Below are 18481 nucleotides of genomic sequence, written 5' to 3' on the forward strand. Positions count from 1 at the left end.
TTTCCCCTGTTCCTTGCACTTGGTAGTAGCAATCACCTCCTCTGGTAAATGAGACAGTTCTCCCACTGTGGCCTCCTTTCAGGCTGCAGTTTGAGTTTCTGGTTGTTATATTTTACATGGTGTGGATGTGACCAGCTTCTAAAATCCCCCCTACAACTCACATGAGCCTGGTGTGATGCTGGAGCGCTTCTCAGGTGTGTGAACCAACCTCTTCTGGCTCACTTACTGAGATATACCGCTTGGCAGTTACTAGTGCACAGACACCATTCGCTGTCACAGGATTATTCCCGTTTATTCACTGCTTATTCCAACGTGGCATAAAAAATGGAGTGGGATTATCCTGGCCGCAGCCAGCAGCATGTGCTGATGAGTGATATCACATATATTCTGCTGCTTCTTGTATCCTCCAGTTAACATTCTTCCCTGTCAGAACTCAATTCTTTCCTCTCTTCTTTTCTCTGTGTTCACACTGAATCCTGCCCTGCCGTTCCCAGTGCCGTCTCATGGAGGCTGTACCTGCTGCTCTGCTTTCCAGGTTGGCACCCTGTACTTATTCCCTTGTGCTTGCAGCTCATGTGCATCAGCCCACCGGCAGTTTTGGCTGGAAGAATAACCCAGGACATGCCACTGTCCTTCTGGCATGGGGAGGCGTTCCTCACAGCACAGAGAAGGCACTTTGTGAAACGTGGTTTGCTGCTCTCTTGAGCAGAGACAGAGGTGTCCTGGTTTGTGGCCATCAAATGCTTGCTGTTAATTGCAGAATACCTCCCAATCGGCTGGAGGCTTTACCCCCGCGTTCCGCCCATCGGGGCTCTCTGCAGACACGCTGAGCTCCGTTTCATCCATTCTCTGATGATTTCAGCTCTTTGGCACCCATCCATTCTGCTGCTGGGTGGCTGGATCTCACCCTCACTGTGTATTTTTTGGTCGTAGCCATCCTTGGTCAGATGCCATTTATACACTGCTCCAACTCATCAAACAACTTGCTTTCCAGCTCAAGGCCTTGGACTTCAGTCAAGTTAACCTCTGAGAAACCCTCTCATCTTCAGTTTGATGCAGGAAGTATTTGCTTTATGCTGGCTTTTTTTTTAATGTTTTTTTTTTTCTGTAATATATATGGATACACACTATACTGTATATAGTTATATATGTAATGATACGTGCACACTATATGTATATAATCACACACACACATGAGTTTATCTATCTATACGTATGTAGCTATGTATATGATATAGTTTCCAGGAGTCTTACTTGCATTCATTTTTCAGAACTTTTTTCTCCTGGAGTTTTCACTGAGCCATAATTTTCTGGTTTGCCCTATTTTGCCCTTTAAAATCCATTTTCCAAGAACGTCTAAAATTACTAGCCTGTTTATTGAATTGACTTTTAATGTCTAGAACCTTTGAAAGAAACATTCCTGGAGCAGCTATTTTCAGCTACCTTTTTCATACCTACTTGTGTTTTGTGCTACTTTACTGGTTGTTTCCATGACGATTATCCCCAGGGTTAGAGCCAGCCTTGCCCTTGGTTGCTGTTTTGCAAAGCTGTCCTTGCTCTTGCCCATCTGAGAATCTGTCTGCAGAAGTTCATGCTCAATTCAATTTTTTATTTTCGGATCTCCTATGTGTCCCACTAGCATTATATGGGTGCTGCAGGCTACCATAATGTATCCTGCATTCTGCATATTGCCACGGAAATGATTTGGAGGGCAAAGCCATCTCATCCTTGAGAGGAACAGCATATTTGGAAGATGACACATCACCCACGGGAGGGCTCGTAGAAAGGACTAGCTTCACCTGGCGCAAGGTAACCCGCTTGAAACCCCACACAGATTTCCAGCAGCGTGGTGGAGCCAAGTTCGGTACCCGCTAGAATAAAAGAGGAGGGTGGAAGGAGCAGGTTTGTGCTATGTGTGGGTGCCAGTTTGCACTTGCCGCACCCCAGTACCAGCTCCGTGCTGGCCACAGCCTCTGCCAGCCACGTCCTCCCTCCTGGGCACATTGCTCAGCGGCCATGCTCTTACTGGAGAGTTGTCCAAATATGAAAAAAAGCATTTTGAATATTTTGAACCATATATTGGACATTTTAAACAGTATGTTGACTGTTTCAACATCTTTTAACATTTTTAGCATCTTCTTGGTGTTTTCCTCTCGCTCGTTCCTCTTTTCCTGTTTTCTCCATCCCACCTCCAGTGACTCACAGCCATTGCTCAAGTGCCGAGCAGCAATCCTTTGATACATTTTCCATATGTATTTCTTTATTATCCTTATCTATTCAGTCTGCTACATATAACTCTGAGCTTTCTGTATGATCCACTCTCAGTCCTGCCAGTACCTCCTCACCCTTTCTGTGCATTGTTTTGTTCTTTAGTTGACCGTTTCCTTCCCTTTTTCCGTGCGCTGCCTCCTTTCATTCTTATGTCCTCGCGTCCTTCCCTTCCACCACCTCCAGCTTCCTCTCCTGAATCTACTTAAGTGTAATCTAAAACATACTGCATGAAAGTGGAAGCCCAGAGAAATATTTGCTCTGGCTCTCGCTAGCACCTCGCGATGCCAGTGAGCTCTGAGACAGTGGATTCTCAGCCCTGCAGTAAATTGAGCCTTTCCCGTAAGTTTAAAATTTGAGTCTTTCCCACAAACTACAGTCAAAATGATAGTCAGCTCAAAAAGGGCCTTTTAACTGAACTCAAAGGAACGCATTCAGAGCAGATTTTTGAATTTCCACCGTGATAAAACTAATTACAATTACCAGCCCATTACTGAAACAGAAAACATCCAAAATGCCACAATATTTGAAGTTATATTTTAAGAAGCAAACATACCAGATCAGAGAAAAAAGCTTTGAAGTCCAAAGCGATTGTCCTCTTACTAAACAGTCTTAATTGCTTGTAGGATAAAAGGCAAGGAAGAACTAGGGGAAAGAGAGAGCCTTGCGGATAATCCACATAGAATCATAGAATCATAGAATGGTTAGGGTTGGAAGGGACCTTCAAAGGTCATCTAGTCCAACCCCCCTGCAAGGAGCAGGGACATCCCTGACTAGGTCAGGTTGCTCAGAGCCTCATCCAGCCTGGCCTTGAACGCTTCCAGAGAATGGAGAATGTGATCTGCTCTGGCAAATGAGCCGGCTGTGATCCAGTAGGGCATCGTCCCAAATGGCCAGCCCGCCTGCCCAGGTGCCACCACCTACCAACAGACTGGCCTAGCTCGTAGCGTGCCAGGGAGACCACGAGGTCCCGTTTCAGGCGGTTACAGGGTAATGAATGCTACTGCTGGCTACCGAGAGCAGCTCTTCAAAGCTCTGTAAGTGTTTGTTCATCCTTACATTACTCATCTCGTCCTTAGTCAGATGAAATGCAGAGTTTTGCAGCCATGCTGGGTGAATTGCTCAGCCCTGTGCGAACAAATTATCCCAGTTCCTGGAAAACTTTTGGATGCTTGCCAGTAGCGTGTGACCCTCCTTGGGTGGGGAGGAAGATCTTGGTGATATGTGAGATTCAGCTGCTCTGTGCAGTTTTTTTCCAGTTATCTTAAAAAGTCTACTTCTCCCTCTGGAAGGCTTTTTTTTTTTCTGGAAAGAAGTTATTTTTTATTAACTGATTAGAGCCTTGACTTGTTCCACAGCCTGCTGGAGGCGATCTCCATGGCTGTGCTTTGCTAGTCTGATCTTTGCAATATGTATTGTTCACCATCAGGTCCATCCCAGCCACAGTGGGGTTTGGGGTGATATTCCTTATCCGATGTATCTCACCAGGACCCGGCGCCTCCCCATTGTGGGTAGCTCCGGCAGCGAGAGGTTAACCTCACTTTCCTGAGAGTCGCTAGTGTTTGATGCTCTCCTGTCCTCATGCTCCGCTGATGTATCCAACCCCACTGCCTTGGGACAAACCCCAGTAAGAGCTGCATTTCCAAAATGCCGTGTGCTTAGGGCTGTACCCAGCAGCATGGCGGCCGGTCGTGCTGTGATGCTCAGTTTGGTTCCTCCACGTGCAGGGGCTGGTTGCCCGGTTTGCACAGTGCCTATCTGCACCTCTTCCCGGGTGCTGGGATGGGCTATGGTGGCAGGAGAAATCAGAGGAAGGGAGGCAGTGGAGGACCAACCCCTGTGCTCAGCACCCCACCGCGCACTGCAGCTTTGCCTCAAATCATTAGCCAGGAGAGGGACTGGGGGTGGGAACCCTAAAACAGGGATGGGGTGAGTAATGGGGAGCGAGAAAGAGAAGGGGAAAGCAGCCTGGCTGGTGAGATGGGCCTGGGAATCGCGGCTGGAGCTGGAGCTCCCAAGTGGAGTTTGCCGGCGCGTGGTTGGACTCGCCGCGCGGCCCCGGGGATGTGGATTCTGGGAGCGATCACGGCTCGCTTCTTCTCGAGCCGTGGTGTTTATGGCCAGCTGTGGTTTTGGCACGCAGTTCCTGTTGCAGCTTCTCCCCAGACGTGTGGTTCGGGTATGAGGTTCCCTGCGGCACGGGGGTCTGCTCCCAAGGTCCAAGGGCCGGGATGGCGTCGTCACCGGTGGCTTCCCCAGGATCCCTTCCCATTGACGATAGAGCTGAGGTGCGGCTGCTCTGTGGTCCCCTCCTGTCATTGCAAGGCAGCTGATGTTTTATTCCAAGTAAGGTTAACCACGAAAATGTGCTGGACACTGGAAAGAGATGTCTTCAGCACACAAAGCAGCTTACAGGCCTGAGAAGAGAGGAGGGAATTTTTCATTTGGCGGAACGGCATGCATAGCGAGCACTCTTGTTTTTAATAAGCTCACAAAGCTTTCTTGAAAGCCAGGGATTTTTTTTTTTTCCATCCTGAACACACGAGGTATTTTCATTTCATAATGAATACATGTTATGTCCAACTTGCAGAAAGCCTTTCAAATGAAAAAAAATAGCAAAGGCTTTTTCAGATGCTGAAGCGAACAGGGTGGAAGTAATCATGAAACAAAATGCTGGAATATTTGCTCTGTGCTCAGAGATTGTGTGGCATCTTGGATTGTCTGAAACAGGACCAGATAATAATCATACATGCAAATCTCTCAGACTGGGGCAACAGGGAGAGGAGCCAATCTCTGTCTCCGTAGAGCTGGAAGAAATCTCAGATATTTCTGTTTGTCTGCGGAACAGCTGGGGACTTCTCAGACATGAATCTAATTAAGCGTATTCCTTGCCACAAACACTTCAAGTCCTGTTTCTGAGATCTGAATGTCTTTCCAAAATGAAGCCTTAGGAATATTGCTTTCATGCAGCGTGGTTTGGTTTTTTGTTTTTTTGTTTTTCTCTTTTTTCCCACTCTGGGCAAAATTGAGTTACAGTTATAGGCTCAGAGTAAAATTTACTGAAGGCAATAATATTGTTTGATATTTGAGTATCAGCAGAATGTCATGCATTAATAATAGCTGAATTTAATCCACAGGCCCAAGAGGGCTCCTGGCAGCAATGTGGGTATTGGAATTGGCCAGACTGGGGTGACATTTGACATCCTGGTCCTCTCTGCCCAGCGATGGGTGTCCTCCCCATCATGGGTACCAGAGCCCCATCCCTGCCTCCTACCCTGCCCTGGGTTTGCAGGTGGTCAGGTTAGGACCAAAATTCAAATATTGAGCTTTTTTTTTTTCCTCTACTCACCACATCCTAAGCTTTGAAACAGAACATTTATCTTTTTGGTAGAGAAAAGGGCTTAATACAGCAAAGGGCTGAACTGCAGCCTTTTCATTCTGCCCAGGATGCGGAGCGGTGCGAGCCTGGCTGCCCGAATGCAGTGCGAGCCTGCAACATGTTCCCACTCCCTCTGGCACTGGGCATGCTGGGCTCCTTCAGCTGGTTTTGTGGCACAAATCCCCTCTGCCCGGCTCTGCAGGCCAGCTGCCGAGCGGGCAACCATGCCCACATCAGCCCTGCCACCCTCTCGCTGAGACTCCGCGGGAGCCCCCGCCCCACCACAGCTCTGCAAACCACTGATTTCCAGTCTTGCAGCCACTTTGTTTTAAATCCTGGGTTTTATCAATCAACCCAAACCAGAAAGAACATCTCTGCTTGCTTCATTCTGCTTGTTTTGTTCTGTGGCATGAGATTGCCACCAACCTCTCCGCTGCATCTGAAAACCTTGATTTGGAGGAATATTTTCCTGCTGATTTTCCAGGGAATAAATTAATCTGAGGAAAATCCCAGTATTGATGCACTACAGTTTTCATCCATCTGCCTTTTTTTTTCCTGCTCTGTCTTTAATTCCACGTTTAATCCAGTTGATGCCAAGCACAAGGCTTGCGGGAGGCTGGTCCTAGGCTTTGGGTCTGCTGCAGTTAAAGCGCAGCTGGGGCAAGGCTTCTGAGCAAGGCCGGATACTCTAAGCCCATCAAATACAACTGGGAAAAACAGATAAGCTTTACGGTCACGTAAGCTCTTCCTTGGGTCTCTCATATGCAAAGTTATTGGTCTGTGCTCCTCAGATAGTTTGCTTTGTGTTCATTTGCATGTACCAAGTGCAGCGAAACCCAGCGAGTTCTCCTGATGTGTTTTCACTCTCATGAGAAACGTGATGGGAAGTGGAAGGTCTGATCAGCTCTCTCCCTAGCGGCATCAGTAAATATCACACGTATCAGATTAAACCCTTGACATTTTTCCAACAGTGTGAAATTTGCTTGAAGATGTTGGAAAATGAGTTATAGATGTGAAAGCAAGGCTTGGAATATGAATGCAAACACGTTAACCCTAAACCCGGTGTGATTTGCTTTCCCTCGTATCCTGGCGCACGGAGCTGGAGGGAGACAGCTCCCACCACGGTGGCAGAGACTGGGGTGAGTAGGATGGGACCTGTGGGACAGAAATGCCTTTTGGCTTTTGAATAGTGATGGATGGCTAAATCCTGCCCAGCGATCCTCAGGGAATCCCAGCAGTGCAGTGGGTTTCACCCGCGGGCGCTGGGTTGGTGTCCAGTGTATTCCTGCCCCATGGTCAGGGTGAAAACCCCTCCCACAGCAGCGCAGGCCCCGGCGTGAGCTGCCCAGCTTGTGCATAAAAAAAAAGACACTTTTCCCTGAGCTGGAAAGACAAAATCCCTCAGGCATCACAACAGCACGGACACCCACCTGCAAAAGATTGTGAGAAAGGTGAAGGTTGGGGCTTTGAGGTGGCACTGTGGCAGGGCTGGTTCAGTGAGCCCACGCGAGCGCGGCACAGCCCGCCTTGGGGCTGCGAAGGGGTGGGAGGCCGAGAGGAAAGTAGAGGCTGGAAAAAGCGGAGGCTGAAAAGGTGTGGGAGGCCAAATGAAAAGTAGAGACTTGAAAAAGTGGAAGTCAAAAAGGGGTGGGAGTCTGTCCGAAATATCCTGGATCCAGTCTTTTCCGGTTGCAATGGCCTGGCTGAGTGTCGCTTCGAGGGAGCTGTGGCCACCGTTGGGTGTTCATACCCCTGTCAGAGGAGGCGGCAGCTCTTTAGGGGTTGTGTTGTAGCACTGAGAACTCTGATCTTTCAAAATTTCGCAGGCGTGGCGTGACTGGAAGTACAGCATGAGCAGAAATTAACTGAGCACCCGTTTAGCTGCGGCAGAGTGGCGGTTGCTGGTTGGCAGCAGGTGCTTTCATGCAACAGCTTTTCTGTCTTCACTTAATAGACAGCTCTCAGGTAAAAACGTGACACGGGTGACACATGGCTCATCTGTCCTTACATCTGGCATGTGGGAACATGATTTTGTCCCTCGGCTCTGACTGGAGGCACGTCCCGTTTCACAGACAGGAAGATCCTTCACTGTTAATAAATTTTGGCTCTGATTTAAATGCAAGATGAGCATGTGTCCTCTCTGCCCCAGCTGAAGGCTGCAGCGTGTGCTTGGCCACTGCCTGTGTTTTTTATGCTTAGGTTTGCGCAAAAAAAATCAGACTTCTTGCACCTGGTGCTTCTCTGGGGTGTGGGGAGCCCTTTCCCCTCAGGGTCCAATTTCGAGAGAGCCCATTGGACTCTCTGGGACCTGTCTGCTCGATGGATACCTTTTATTTATATATATATATACTACTTTATATATATTAAATATATTTTTATATATCTCCTACTTTATAGTTATCCTACTTTGACATCACGATCGTCTCCCTCAAAATAGAAAGTTAGAGCAGTTCTTACAGATTTCAGTCATCTGAGTGAAGGTCAAGAATCCTTTTTTTTTCTTCCTTCTTTTGAGAACAGTAATGGAAAAAATATTAACAGATATGGAAAGAGGGTCAGAAAGTTATAGATAAATGGGGCAGAGCATCAAATGAAGTGACAGGAGATCTAATTATGGGATTGAAGCTCTGGGATGAAATAGGTAAAAATCTCACAGGAGCTTGTATCTCCTTGTATTTTTTCTGATAACTTGAAAAGCTCTTTCTTCTTGCCTGAGCCATTTAGAAATCAGTACATTTTTAGCTGAAAGTTGGAGCCAAGGACAGCCCTTTTTGGTTTTACCACGAACAACTCCAGAGTCCGTGTGTGCAGGGCCAACGGCGTGGTTTTCTGTCCGGAGAGTGGGCTTACCTGTGGGAGAGGACCCCGTGCCCGTCCCTGCAAGTGTTTGATCTCAGAGCCTCGCTCGCTGCCTCCGAGCCTTGGCACAAGCCCCTGCTTAATTTTCTTTTTTTTCCCTTTTCTTTTTCCCTCATTCCTTACCTTGTTTCATTCCTCATCCCAGTTTCGTCCTGTACATGTGGTTGAATCCAATACTGCTCAGTGCCCAGAACTGGAGTATGGCATTGAATTATTTGATTTTAAAATTTTGTCACATTACATATAGAAGGAAAATAAAAATTAAACCTTCATTGAAAGGAAAAATGGTTTTGAACAATTTTCATTTTACTCTTCACATCTTTAAACTGCCTCAGTATTCTAGTAATAATTTTAGATTGTTTTGACCTGAAAGAATCAAAGTATTTCTTTTCTGACAAGGCTGACAGATGCTTTGACTGATGCTAACTAAAATCGGGTCTTTCAGTCTAAGAAATGTTACAACATCATTTGCATACAAACAGGGACCTAGGCAAGCACTGGAAAATTTCTTGCACTTGCAAATCCTGACACTTGAGATGAATAAATGGAATTTTACTCCCTGAGCTCAGCAATAATGACGTTCTCGTCAACATTAGTTTGAAACTCCAAATTATGAAAGTGATACTGAGAGATTTTCGCCTTTCTCCCCGCCCAGACAGGCTCTCCTGACGCTCTCCTGGCTGCTAACAAGCAGGGAGCATTAAAGGCAGCGATCTCTGGGGCCACAATAAAGCCTCCACGGGGAGCAAGGCTGTTTGCTCCAGCTCTCTGCGCATCCAAAATCAACGTCCTCTCTTTGTACCTTTTGCCATAAACGATTGCGCTCATAAATATGCAAAGATTTGCTTCCTCCGAGCAAAACCCTCCACCGTCACAAGCGGGCCAAGTGGTGAAGTCAGACGCGCTTACTCCCATCACTGCGCATTCCGAGGTGAGCTGCTGGAAGCCGGTGTGGCAGGAGAGCCGGCTGCGGAGCAGGGCACAGGCTTCCTGCGGGAGATGCTCTGCTGCCCCTGCTCTGAGGGGCTGCCCACCGCGTCTGTGCACTCAGCCTGGGGAGAGCTGCTTCCCTTTTCCTTTTCCTTTTCCTTTTCCTTTTCCTTTGCCTTTGCCTTTGCCTTTCCCTTTGCCTTTCCCTTTGCCTTTCCCTTTCCCTTTCTTTTGCCTTTCCCTTTGCCTTTTCTTTTCCTTTTTCCTTTTCATTCGTTTTCCTTTTTCTCCTTCTCCATCTCCTTCCCCTTTTTTTTCCTTTCCCTTTTTCTCTTACCCTTTCCCCCTATTCCCTTTCCCTTTCTCTTTTTTCCTTTTCCTTTTTACATTTCCCTTTCCCTTGCTTTTTTTTCTTTTCCTTTTCCCTTTTCCTTTTCTTTTTTCTTTTCCTTCTGCTTCTTCTTCTCCTTCTTCTTTCCCTTTTTCCTTTTCCTTTTTGTATTTTCCTTTTTCCCTTTCCCTTTTCCCCTCCTCTGGCCCATGAAAAATAACCATTTCACCTGTATCTTACCCAAGGACAAGGTTTTAACTTGACTCCTCTCTAGCGAGTGAGCAGGGAATGCAGTGCTGCAGGGTGGCACAGGGCAGCATCACGTCTCTTGGCCCGAAATCTTGCAAATTAGGGGTCAAACCATGAAGATTTTGGAACAGCTCTCCCCAGCTCCCTGTTCCTCCCCTGTAGCCATGTGAACAGTGTGCAATGTGATACGTAAATATTTCACTTGACATTTTTAAACTGTTTTTCACTAAAGTCTATGAATTTAGTAAAACTTCCTAAATATTCATAAACTGCTCTGAAGGAAGCAGTTGAAGCTGATGAAGGATGGCGCAGGCTGGGGGGGGATTTACTATTTTGAACTGTCATCATATAAATTATTCAGCAGCCCTAATCTGACCAGCTGTATTTACTGGTGTGGGCCAAGAGCTCCAGAGGCTGCTGCCTCCCAACGCCGACCAGAAATTTCGCTGTTTCGGCTTTTGGCAGTGAATCAAGGTGAGCAAGGACCCAGGCAGATGGGGTGGGAGGAGAGCGGGGGGGAGTGCTCATCTAGAAGCATCCAGCCAACCGCAAAAATCTCCATCAGGCCAATATGTCAATGGCCTTTCCAGCAGGCACTCACTGGAGCCCTTGTGCACTGTGAATGAGCAGTAATAATCACAGAATTGCAGCATCTCCAGATGTTTTGCATGTTTCAGTCTTCATTTATTTGTTTTCTGTGCCGAGTTACTTGGGATACTGAAAAATGTAAATAATGAATATGTGATGAGCAGCAAGAATGGATCAATGCCCTGCCTCGGTCTTTCAAAAAAGCTAATTAAACGAAGTACCAAAATAAAAACTGCTTGAGTCTGCTCCAGCATCAGCCATAAAAGAGTACTCATGAGCAAATAATTGACAATTAAAGCCCAGCTTACAGAAAAGAGGAAAAATAAACCCTTGTATACAGCTGAAGTGAGCTCTTTGGAGCAGCGAGGATCTAAGGGAGGGTTGTGTCGCTAGAAAATGAGCTATGGCTGGGGCGGGGGCCTGAGCGTGCTCACACCCGGGTGCCAACAAAACTGGCTCAAACCCTGAGCCAGAGCCACTGGTTTAAATTAGAATTGTTTTGACAGCCTCCCTCATCCAAGGTGTTTAAGCTCCTTGTTGGTATAAACATCGTTGCGGTGGAGGTTTGGAGATGGGGAAACTGAGGCACGGCGCACACGCAGGGCCGGCAGCTGAAGGGGTTGCTGGGCTGGGGTGGGAGTGGATTGCTGGGCTGGGTTTGTTAAAAATCGGGGCATGTGCTAAAATAATCAGTGCCTGATGCACACGCAGCCCAGGGCCAGCTTTCTCCTGGGGTGGTGTTGCTGTGGGATCCCAGTCCAGAGGACCGCGTGTTTGAGTGTATGAATTATGTGTGTGTATATATACACACACACATATAGATGTGTATGTATATACTGGGATCTGATGTGTGCTCTTCAGAGTTTAATGCTTTATTTAGACTGAACTAACTTGCTTCACAGGGCTTTGTTTATCCATTTTAATAAATCAGCTCTTTCAGCTAAATCTTGCCTTAAGAGTTGATGATTTCCAGAGCCTCTAAGAGCACAGCAGATATAAATATTTGCTTTTACAACAGGAAAACTCTCCTGAGAATGCTTTAGCGAATGACTGGGTTTGCCTAAAACAGGGAAACTGGTGATTTGCGGAGCTATTAACAAGAAGTGAAGCAGAAAGGGCCAGCCACAGGTAAGGGGTCTTTGGTCCCCACGCTAAGGGACAGTGTGCCATCAGGTGGGGTAAGCCCATGACCTGGCTTCCTCCACTCCTTCCAGTCGAGGATGAAGCCTGGAGGCAGATGAAGCTGATGCCGATAGCGTGGAGGGAGGCACATAGCACAACACCAAAGTCCAGGGTCAATGGACAGAGGCAGCAAACTCAAATAATTTAAACTTCCTATTTTTTTTTTCCTGTTCAGAGGTCTGGTCAGGCATTCTTGGCACTGGACGAGACTATAAAAGTGTTCTGCTCTCTAACAAATTAAATGTCAGCATCTAGCAGTACCTACCTGGCAATAAAAGGCTTGGTTGGGGTTTTTTTTTGTGTTTTGTTTTTGTTGTTTTTTTTTTTCCTTTCAATATTGTAAAATATTGAAATAGCTGTGAAAAATGGGAAGATCTTTCCTAAGGGAGACTTGGGCAGGTGCTAGTGAGACTTTCCAAAGCAAATCTACCTGTATGGACATCCTCTGCCTCCAGAGCTGCCGGCCTTCAGGTGGTCCTGTTTGTCTGCAGCCAAGTGAAAAAGCAACGGAAAGGTGCGATCTCACGCTCACAAATGCAAAGGGAGTTGATCAAACCATGTTGACGTTACTTGGAAAATGGATGCCTGAAGTGTCAGGGCTGGTGAATCATGTGCAGGAATGACAGGGTGGGAAAGGACTGGCTCTTGGCTGTGGTTGCTCTGGGTCTCCTGGCAGAGTGGTGGGCATGCGACCTGGTAACAAGATTCATACTTCAGAGGTCGAATTAAGATCCAGTCCTTACAAGAAAAAAAAATATTATTGGGTACAGTTTATAAATGCAGTGATATGTCATGACTTGTGGATGTTTTTGGAAATGGGACCCAGCTCTCTGGTGACTTGTTCATGGCCCTGAGCATCCTTGGCCACCAATTCCCCTTGTACTCAAATAGGAACTGGATTCCTAAATAGTTGTAAGGATATAGGTTGAAAATGTGTTGCATTAAAAAAAAAAAAGAAAAGAAAAAAAGAAAAATCTTTAAAATAAAGTCCTCTGAAATTGCTCTTAGCTAATGAGCTTCTCCTGGCCATGGAGGATGGTCATCTACTAGGTGACATATAATCTCCAGGAGAAGGAGGACAGCCTAGATTTCAAAAATAGCATAATTGTATCTAAATGCAAGGAACAGAGATCTTCTTTTTTTTCTCTTTCAGCTTGAAAGAGCAAAGTTCATCAGATAACAGGGCAGCTCCCATCCCAGGGGCCCAGATTAGCTGCAAACCAGGGAGGAGTCTGGGGAGCGGGGCCAGCGGCGGCAGAGCGTTGCCAGGTTTGGTGCCTCCAGCCCCACGCTGCAGAAGCAGGTCTTTTTTGGGGGGGGGTGTGAAATTGTGACACTAAATGCCCATTTGGCAGCAGCCTTCAGCCTTCGTCTAACCACCCCCAGAGCTGCTGTCTTTAAGCTGCACACAGGCACCTCTTCATGAGCAACTGGGTTTTCAAAGACCCCCGCTCACACCCCCGCTCACTCCCACGAGCTCGGCAGCGGTGGTGGAGCCACAGCCACTTGGGCCATTTGCAAACACGAGCTTATCTGTGTATAACAATTTCCAGATCAGGGTGCTTCTGGTTAGTTCCAACCTCACACTTCCTATCTCTGCGTCTTTCTGCAGAGACTCTGCTCATCTGATTATAATTTATCTGCACGGGTTCAAGGCTTCCCAAAGAAACCAAGCCTCAGTGTGCTGGAAGCTTCCCTGCACAGCCCCAGTGGCTTTTGGGCTGATATGCCACCTAAGTTGGGGTGTTCTAGGTGTGGCAGGGGCCCTACCGAGCCCCCCAGGGTGCTGGGGAGGGTGGACATGAAGGACGCTGCACTCCTGCCAGGGCCAAGTGTGCGATGTGGACGCTGGCTTTGCAGTGGAGGTGACAGCTGCTGAAGGGTCGTGCGTCTGCGTACTCAGGACCAGCTTGCGGGAGGCGATGCAAGCTCTGAGCCCAGTTGCTAAAGGAAATACACCTGATCAGATTGATTTTTTTTTTTTTCCTTTCCCCCCAGCACTGACAGTGTGCCAGGCTGACTCTGGCAGCACAGCTGTGCAGGGTGCCAGCAAAAGACTTCCCACTCCCTCAGCCAAACAGGGACCCCAGCACTGCGCCCGGTTCCCACCCCAACCGGGCAACTGGACCCACAGACATCCTCAGCTTCAGGTGGTGGTGGGGGGGATGGGTCACCTCTCGGAGACATGAAAGAAGAGGGCTGTACGTGCCCCCCGCTCCCACGGGGTGCTGGCACCCGTGCACAGTGTGCACAGAGAGGTAGACCAGCGGGGCCAGATGGCGATGGAGCAAAATTTTACAGGCTTATAGTTCCATCCCTCAGGCTCAGTGGGTTTGTCAGAAATGGTTAATCATACTCCAGACAGGCTAAGAAAAAGAAAAAAAGAATGACTTTTTTTTTTTTTTTTAACCATGTGTCTCAGAGTCTATGGGACTTCTGGAGCCCATATGAAAAATAAAAAAAAGGTTTGGAAGCTGCGTTTGCACTTCTAGTGCTGAAATTTGTACCAACTCAGTATTGGCCAGCGCTGCCTTTCTTACGAACTGTCATCTGAGACCTGTCTGTTCTGCAGGTGGAGAGGAGCATCACCCCAGATGCGCTTATCTCCCCCATGTGTTGCCCGACTGTTCTGATCGCAGCGTTGCATTAAAGCTGGGTTGCCCATCGGTGGTCTGCAGGGATGCAGAGATGCTCTCCAGTGAGAACCAGATTTTTGAAGAGCTGCTTCCAGCAGCGAGACCATCCCACGCACAGGGGTACTGGGCCCTGCGTTTCGGTACCAAACTGCACAGGAAAAGGCACTGCAGTTCTGCTGCAAGGAGTCTTTAAAGCTTGTTAAGTTACCTCCGGGGAGAGGCAGCAAGCAGTTAAAGGGAAAAGGCTGGGAATTGTGGTTATTTTTTTTTTTTTTTTTACCATTTGCTGAGCGATTCAGGCTCCCGCTGTACAAAGAGCAGCTCAGCTGTACCAGAGCTGACAGACAACATTCACTGTGCTTTTAATCACTAACAACGAATTAAATTGTACCTATTAAGTGCCAATTATACAATAACCTGTAGTTACAATGTCATATTTGTCACTGAAAGCAATACCCCTACCTGACTTAGCAAGTCTGTTTTGGAAAACATGGAAAGATCTGTGATCTTTCTAAGAAAACGGCTGTTATGTATTTATAAATTATGGGTTGAAGTCTCCCCCAGCGTAAGCTGGCTGCGCTGACTTAACGGCAGGTGAAGACTTGGCTTTTTTAACCCCAAAAGCTCGGTCCAGGTCACCAGCCCTGAGGTATGCAGGAGATGCTCCTCCATCGTCTTTCCCTGCCCATCAAAACCACATCAGGGATGGGGCTGAGTTGGTTCTTGTGCTTTTAGTGCAAGACCAGCTAAATGAAAATCAAATTCTCTACTCACAACTAACCAACACTCCTTAAGAGCAAAAAAACATACACATGAGACTCTGCCCTTTGGATGAATACTTCCATTTATTCCAACTGGAAAAAAACATTTTTTTTTTAAATATACGTAAGTGTCATTTCTTTTTTTTGTTTGTTTGTTTTTCTTTTTAAATGAATAATAATTATCACATTGTCCTTTACAAACAACAAAAAAATTCCTAGCAATAGTCTGTGGTATGGAGACATCCATCTTCAAGATTTTTCTGCATCTGCTGCTTTGAGTAGGCAACGGGGCGTCCTCGCGCACCCGGGGGTGCTGGCACCGGCCCTGCATTGGGACCCTCATCCCCGGGGTGCAGGGCAGGGGCCGGCTCGCCGGAGGTGTGGGGGCACCCCGAGATGCCGGCAGCGCACGGGGCGAGGGCGACGTAGCCGGTTGAGCCTCTCAGCCCTCCTGCGGCTCAAAGCCCAGATTTATCTCAACACCCTCGGGCGCTAACCTGCATCTTTGGGTGCCAAGAGCCCCTTTTGCAAGCCCGCTCCTTCCCGGGAAGCACCGGGACAAGTCGGCGTTGGCTTGCAATCCTCCGGTGCATCCGGCGGGATGCGCCGCGATGGCAGCACCCGAATGGTTTGAAGCATACAGAGAACAAACTCACATCCACCATAACACAACACAGCTGAGCCCTATTTATAGAATGCTCCGCCACGGCCAAGCTGCTGTGGGGCTGTCCCAGCTCCGCAAGCCGGGGCTGAGCCCACCCTGGGGACCAGGCCCCACCCCGGGCCACAACCGGCCTGGGGACCAGGCCCGCGGGGAGCAGCTTGCAGTTGTTCTGTTATGTGTTAGGCTGTAGGCAATATTGAGACTTCCACTTGGTAATGAACAGCAGTTACAAAACCCAGGAGACTAGAGCACCATAAGACACGTCTATATTCAAAACAACGTCATGCTGACATCACACAATTGCACCATTTACACTTTTATTTACTCCAAAGAATAGTTCAACGTTTAGTAACTTCAGCGTTCTCTACAGAGGTGTAAAATTCCTTCTCCAGCTTTGGTCATTTACAACGTTGCAGGCATTTGGTAGTTCTGTTCTTTCCTATTTAATAATAATTAAAAAAAAAAAAAAAGTCCCTTTTGCAGCTGTCAGGATTCCTGTATCTGCCTGATGGAGCGTACCTGAAAACCACAGGCATGAGCAGACTTCAAAATGCCACCGAGGCCTCTTCGAGATTTAATGAATCAGAAAATGTTCTCTTTATTTACCAGGATCAAAACAAAAATGAACAGAACAATGGGTTAAAACAAACAAAGAAAACCTCTCAAAGCAAATGACAACTCAAACTCTCACTGATATACTTAAGAAATTTGATGATGAAATGGAAAGGGGGGTCCAAAGTACTGTTTGGTTAGCTCTGGCTGGAAACAATTCCGAATGTGCATGCATTTTCCCAGTGACTCCTAAGATATAGAAATTCCTCTGATATTACAAAATACAAAAATATTTTCTCCAAACTCTCATTTACATTGCATTTACAACAATCATGGAAATAACTTAGGCTCCCACACCGTCTGAGAGAGACAAATTACCTACCAACGTGGCTAACGGCAAACAAAAACGTGATGGAAAGCAAAAGCTATGGGCAAACTGATGCTGAGAGTCAACAGTGGCAACCAAAACGTACGGACAATCAGAACTCAAAAAGGTGGCAATATTTGGGAGAAAGAGGAAAAACTACTGGGTAAATATTATAGGCTAAAGTGAACTTTTTTGTTTGTTTTTTTTTTTTTTTCTCCAGAGTAAGATGTGCAAAATATATTCACCGAGCCCAGGATTATGACTATTTATAGAAGCCAGTCTACAACCTTCTTACAAATCCCTACTCTTTTTCTTGTTACAATAAAAGCGCTTACATGAGTTAAAACAGTGCAAGTTTGTGAATTAATTTACATTCTCCCAAGGTGCCTGGCAAGGATGCCATTAGGATATGATACAGTTTTTGCTCTTCTGTCTTTTCCGGCTGTGCAACTGTCCCCTGCCGCCCAGCGTGGAAGACTTGGGCATGCTGTATGAGCCGTACTTGTGCAGGAGCTCCTCGCTGGTCACGTACCGGAGGCGGGCGGGTTGGGGAATCGGCTCCCCGAGGAAGTAGCCCTCGTTGTCAGACTCCGAAGAGGAAGAGCAGGTCGAGCACCAGTCGTATTCGGCAAAGTAGGGCCCCCACCTCTCGCCCAAGTGGTTCTGCAAGGCGAGGTCCGACACCGTCCGGGGACAGTGGCCGTAGACGTCCCTGCGGGGACCCTGCTCCAGCGTCTCTCTGCAGCTCCTCTGGTGCATGAACTGGTCATAGTCTTCCCTGGCTCGCAGCGAGGGTCTCTCCTTCAGCCGGCAGTACTGCTCACTGGCCAGGTGCAGGGCGTTATCCGACCGGGAACGTCGAGACCGCCGAGGCCGGTGCGGGCGGTAACGCCGGTCATCGTCCCGCAGGTTAGTTCGCCGTCGCGTGCGCTCGCTCATGGGGGCATGCCTCGAGCCCTCCTGCACCCCCAGCTTGCCCCCGGGCACCCCGCTACCGTAGTCAAAGCTCTGGTGCATCCGCCCGTGCGACGGCCGCTCTCGGTACCCGAGAGGGCTGGCGAGGTTGTGCAGGTTCGGCTCCATGTCCTGGTACTGCTGCGCCGACAGCAGGCTGCGGACGGACTCGGCGCTTCGAAACTGCATGGAGGAGTTCAGGGTCCCCATGTTGCTCATCTTCTCGGACACGTTCATGCCTGAGTCTTTGCTCAGGTCAGGCATCGAGAACCTGGAGAGATGCTCCTGGCGCTTGGCTCCACCATCTGCAGAGAGGCCTTTGCAGGGAAAGGAAGGAAAAAAAGAGAGTTAAGGAGGAAAACGGAGAAAGGAAGGTAAAAAAGAGAGTTAAGAAGGAGAATTTTCTATCAGCAGAGATGTGGGGAGAAGGCTGGGTTTGGCTTGAGACTTTTGCTTTAAAAAATAAAAATAACTCAGTGGTTTAGATGCTGTCCTGAAGAGCCCTTCAAGAGGATGATTTTTTTTTCTTTTATAGAGCAGGCAGTTCCTCCTTTGGGGAAATCACACCAATTTAAGGTGTTTTGAATTGGACTCCAAGTTGCTTTTCACAACTTCCTTCCCCATATGTCTACACTGCCTGTGACTTAATAGGAATAACTAGCGATGCCAGCGAGAAATTATGCGTCAGAGGTAACCTGAGGCCTCCTGCACGCTGAGATAACTAGGGTGCCATGATCCAGCACCCACACCTTGTGCAACAA

At 47.7% G+C, this 18481-nt stretch overlaps 1 protein-coding gene across 3 annotated transcripts in view; it reads right to left on the reverse strand.

Moving 5' to 3' along the window:
* Positions 1-15246: 15246 nt before the first annotated feature.
* PRICKLE2 (prickle planar cell polarity protein 2) overlaps positions 15247-18481 on the reverse strand; it is a 105041-nt gene continuing 101806 nt past the window's right edge. For all 3 annotated transcript variants that reach the window (XM_086755504.1, XM_086755507.1, XM_086755505.1), the window contains one exon: positions 15247-18037. In XM_086755504.1, coding sequence (XP_086611630.1) covers positions 17169-18037 — 869 coding nt within the window. In that variant the 3' untranslated portion in view covers positions 15247-17168. The remainder of the gene's footprint in view (positions 18038-18481) is intronic.

The sequence above is a fragment of the Chlamydotis macqueenii genome, chromosome 10, assembly GCF_036417535.1.
Source record: "Chlamydotis macqueenii isolate bChlMac1 chromosome 10, bChlMac1.mat, whole genome shotgun sequence".
Lineage (NCBI taxonomy): Eukaryota > Metazoa > Chordata > Aves > Otidiformes > Otididae > Chlamydotis > Chlamydotis macqueenii.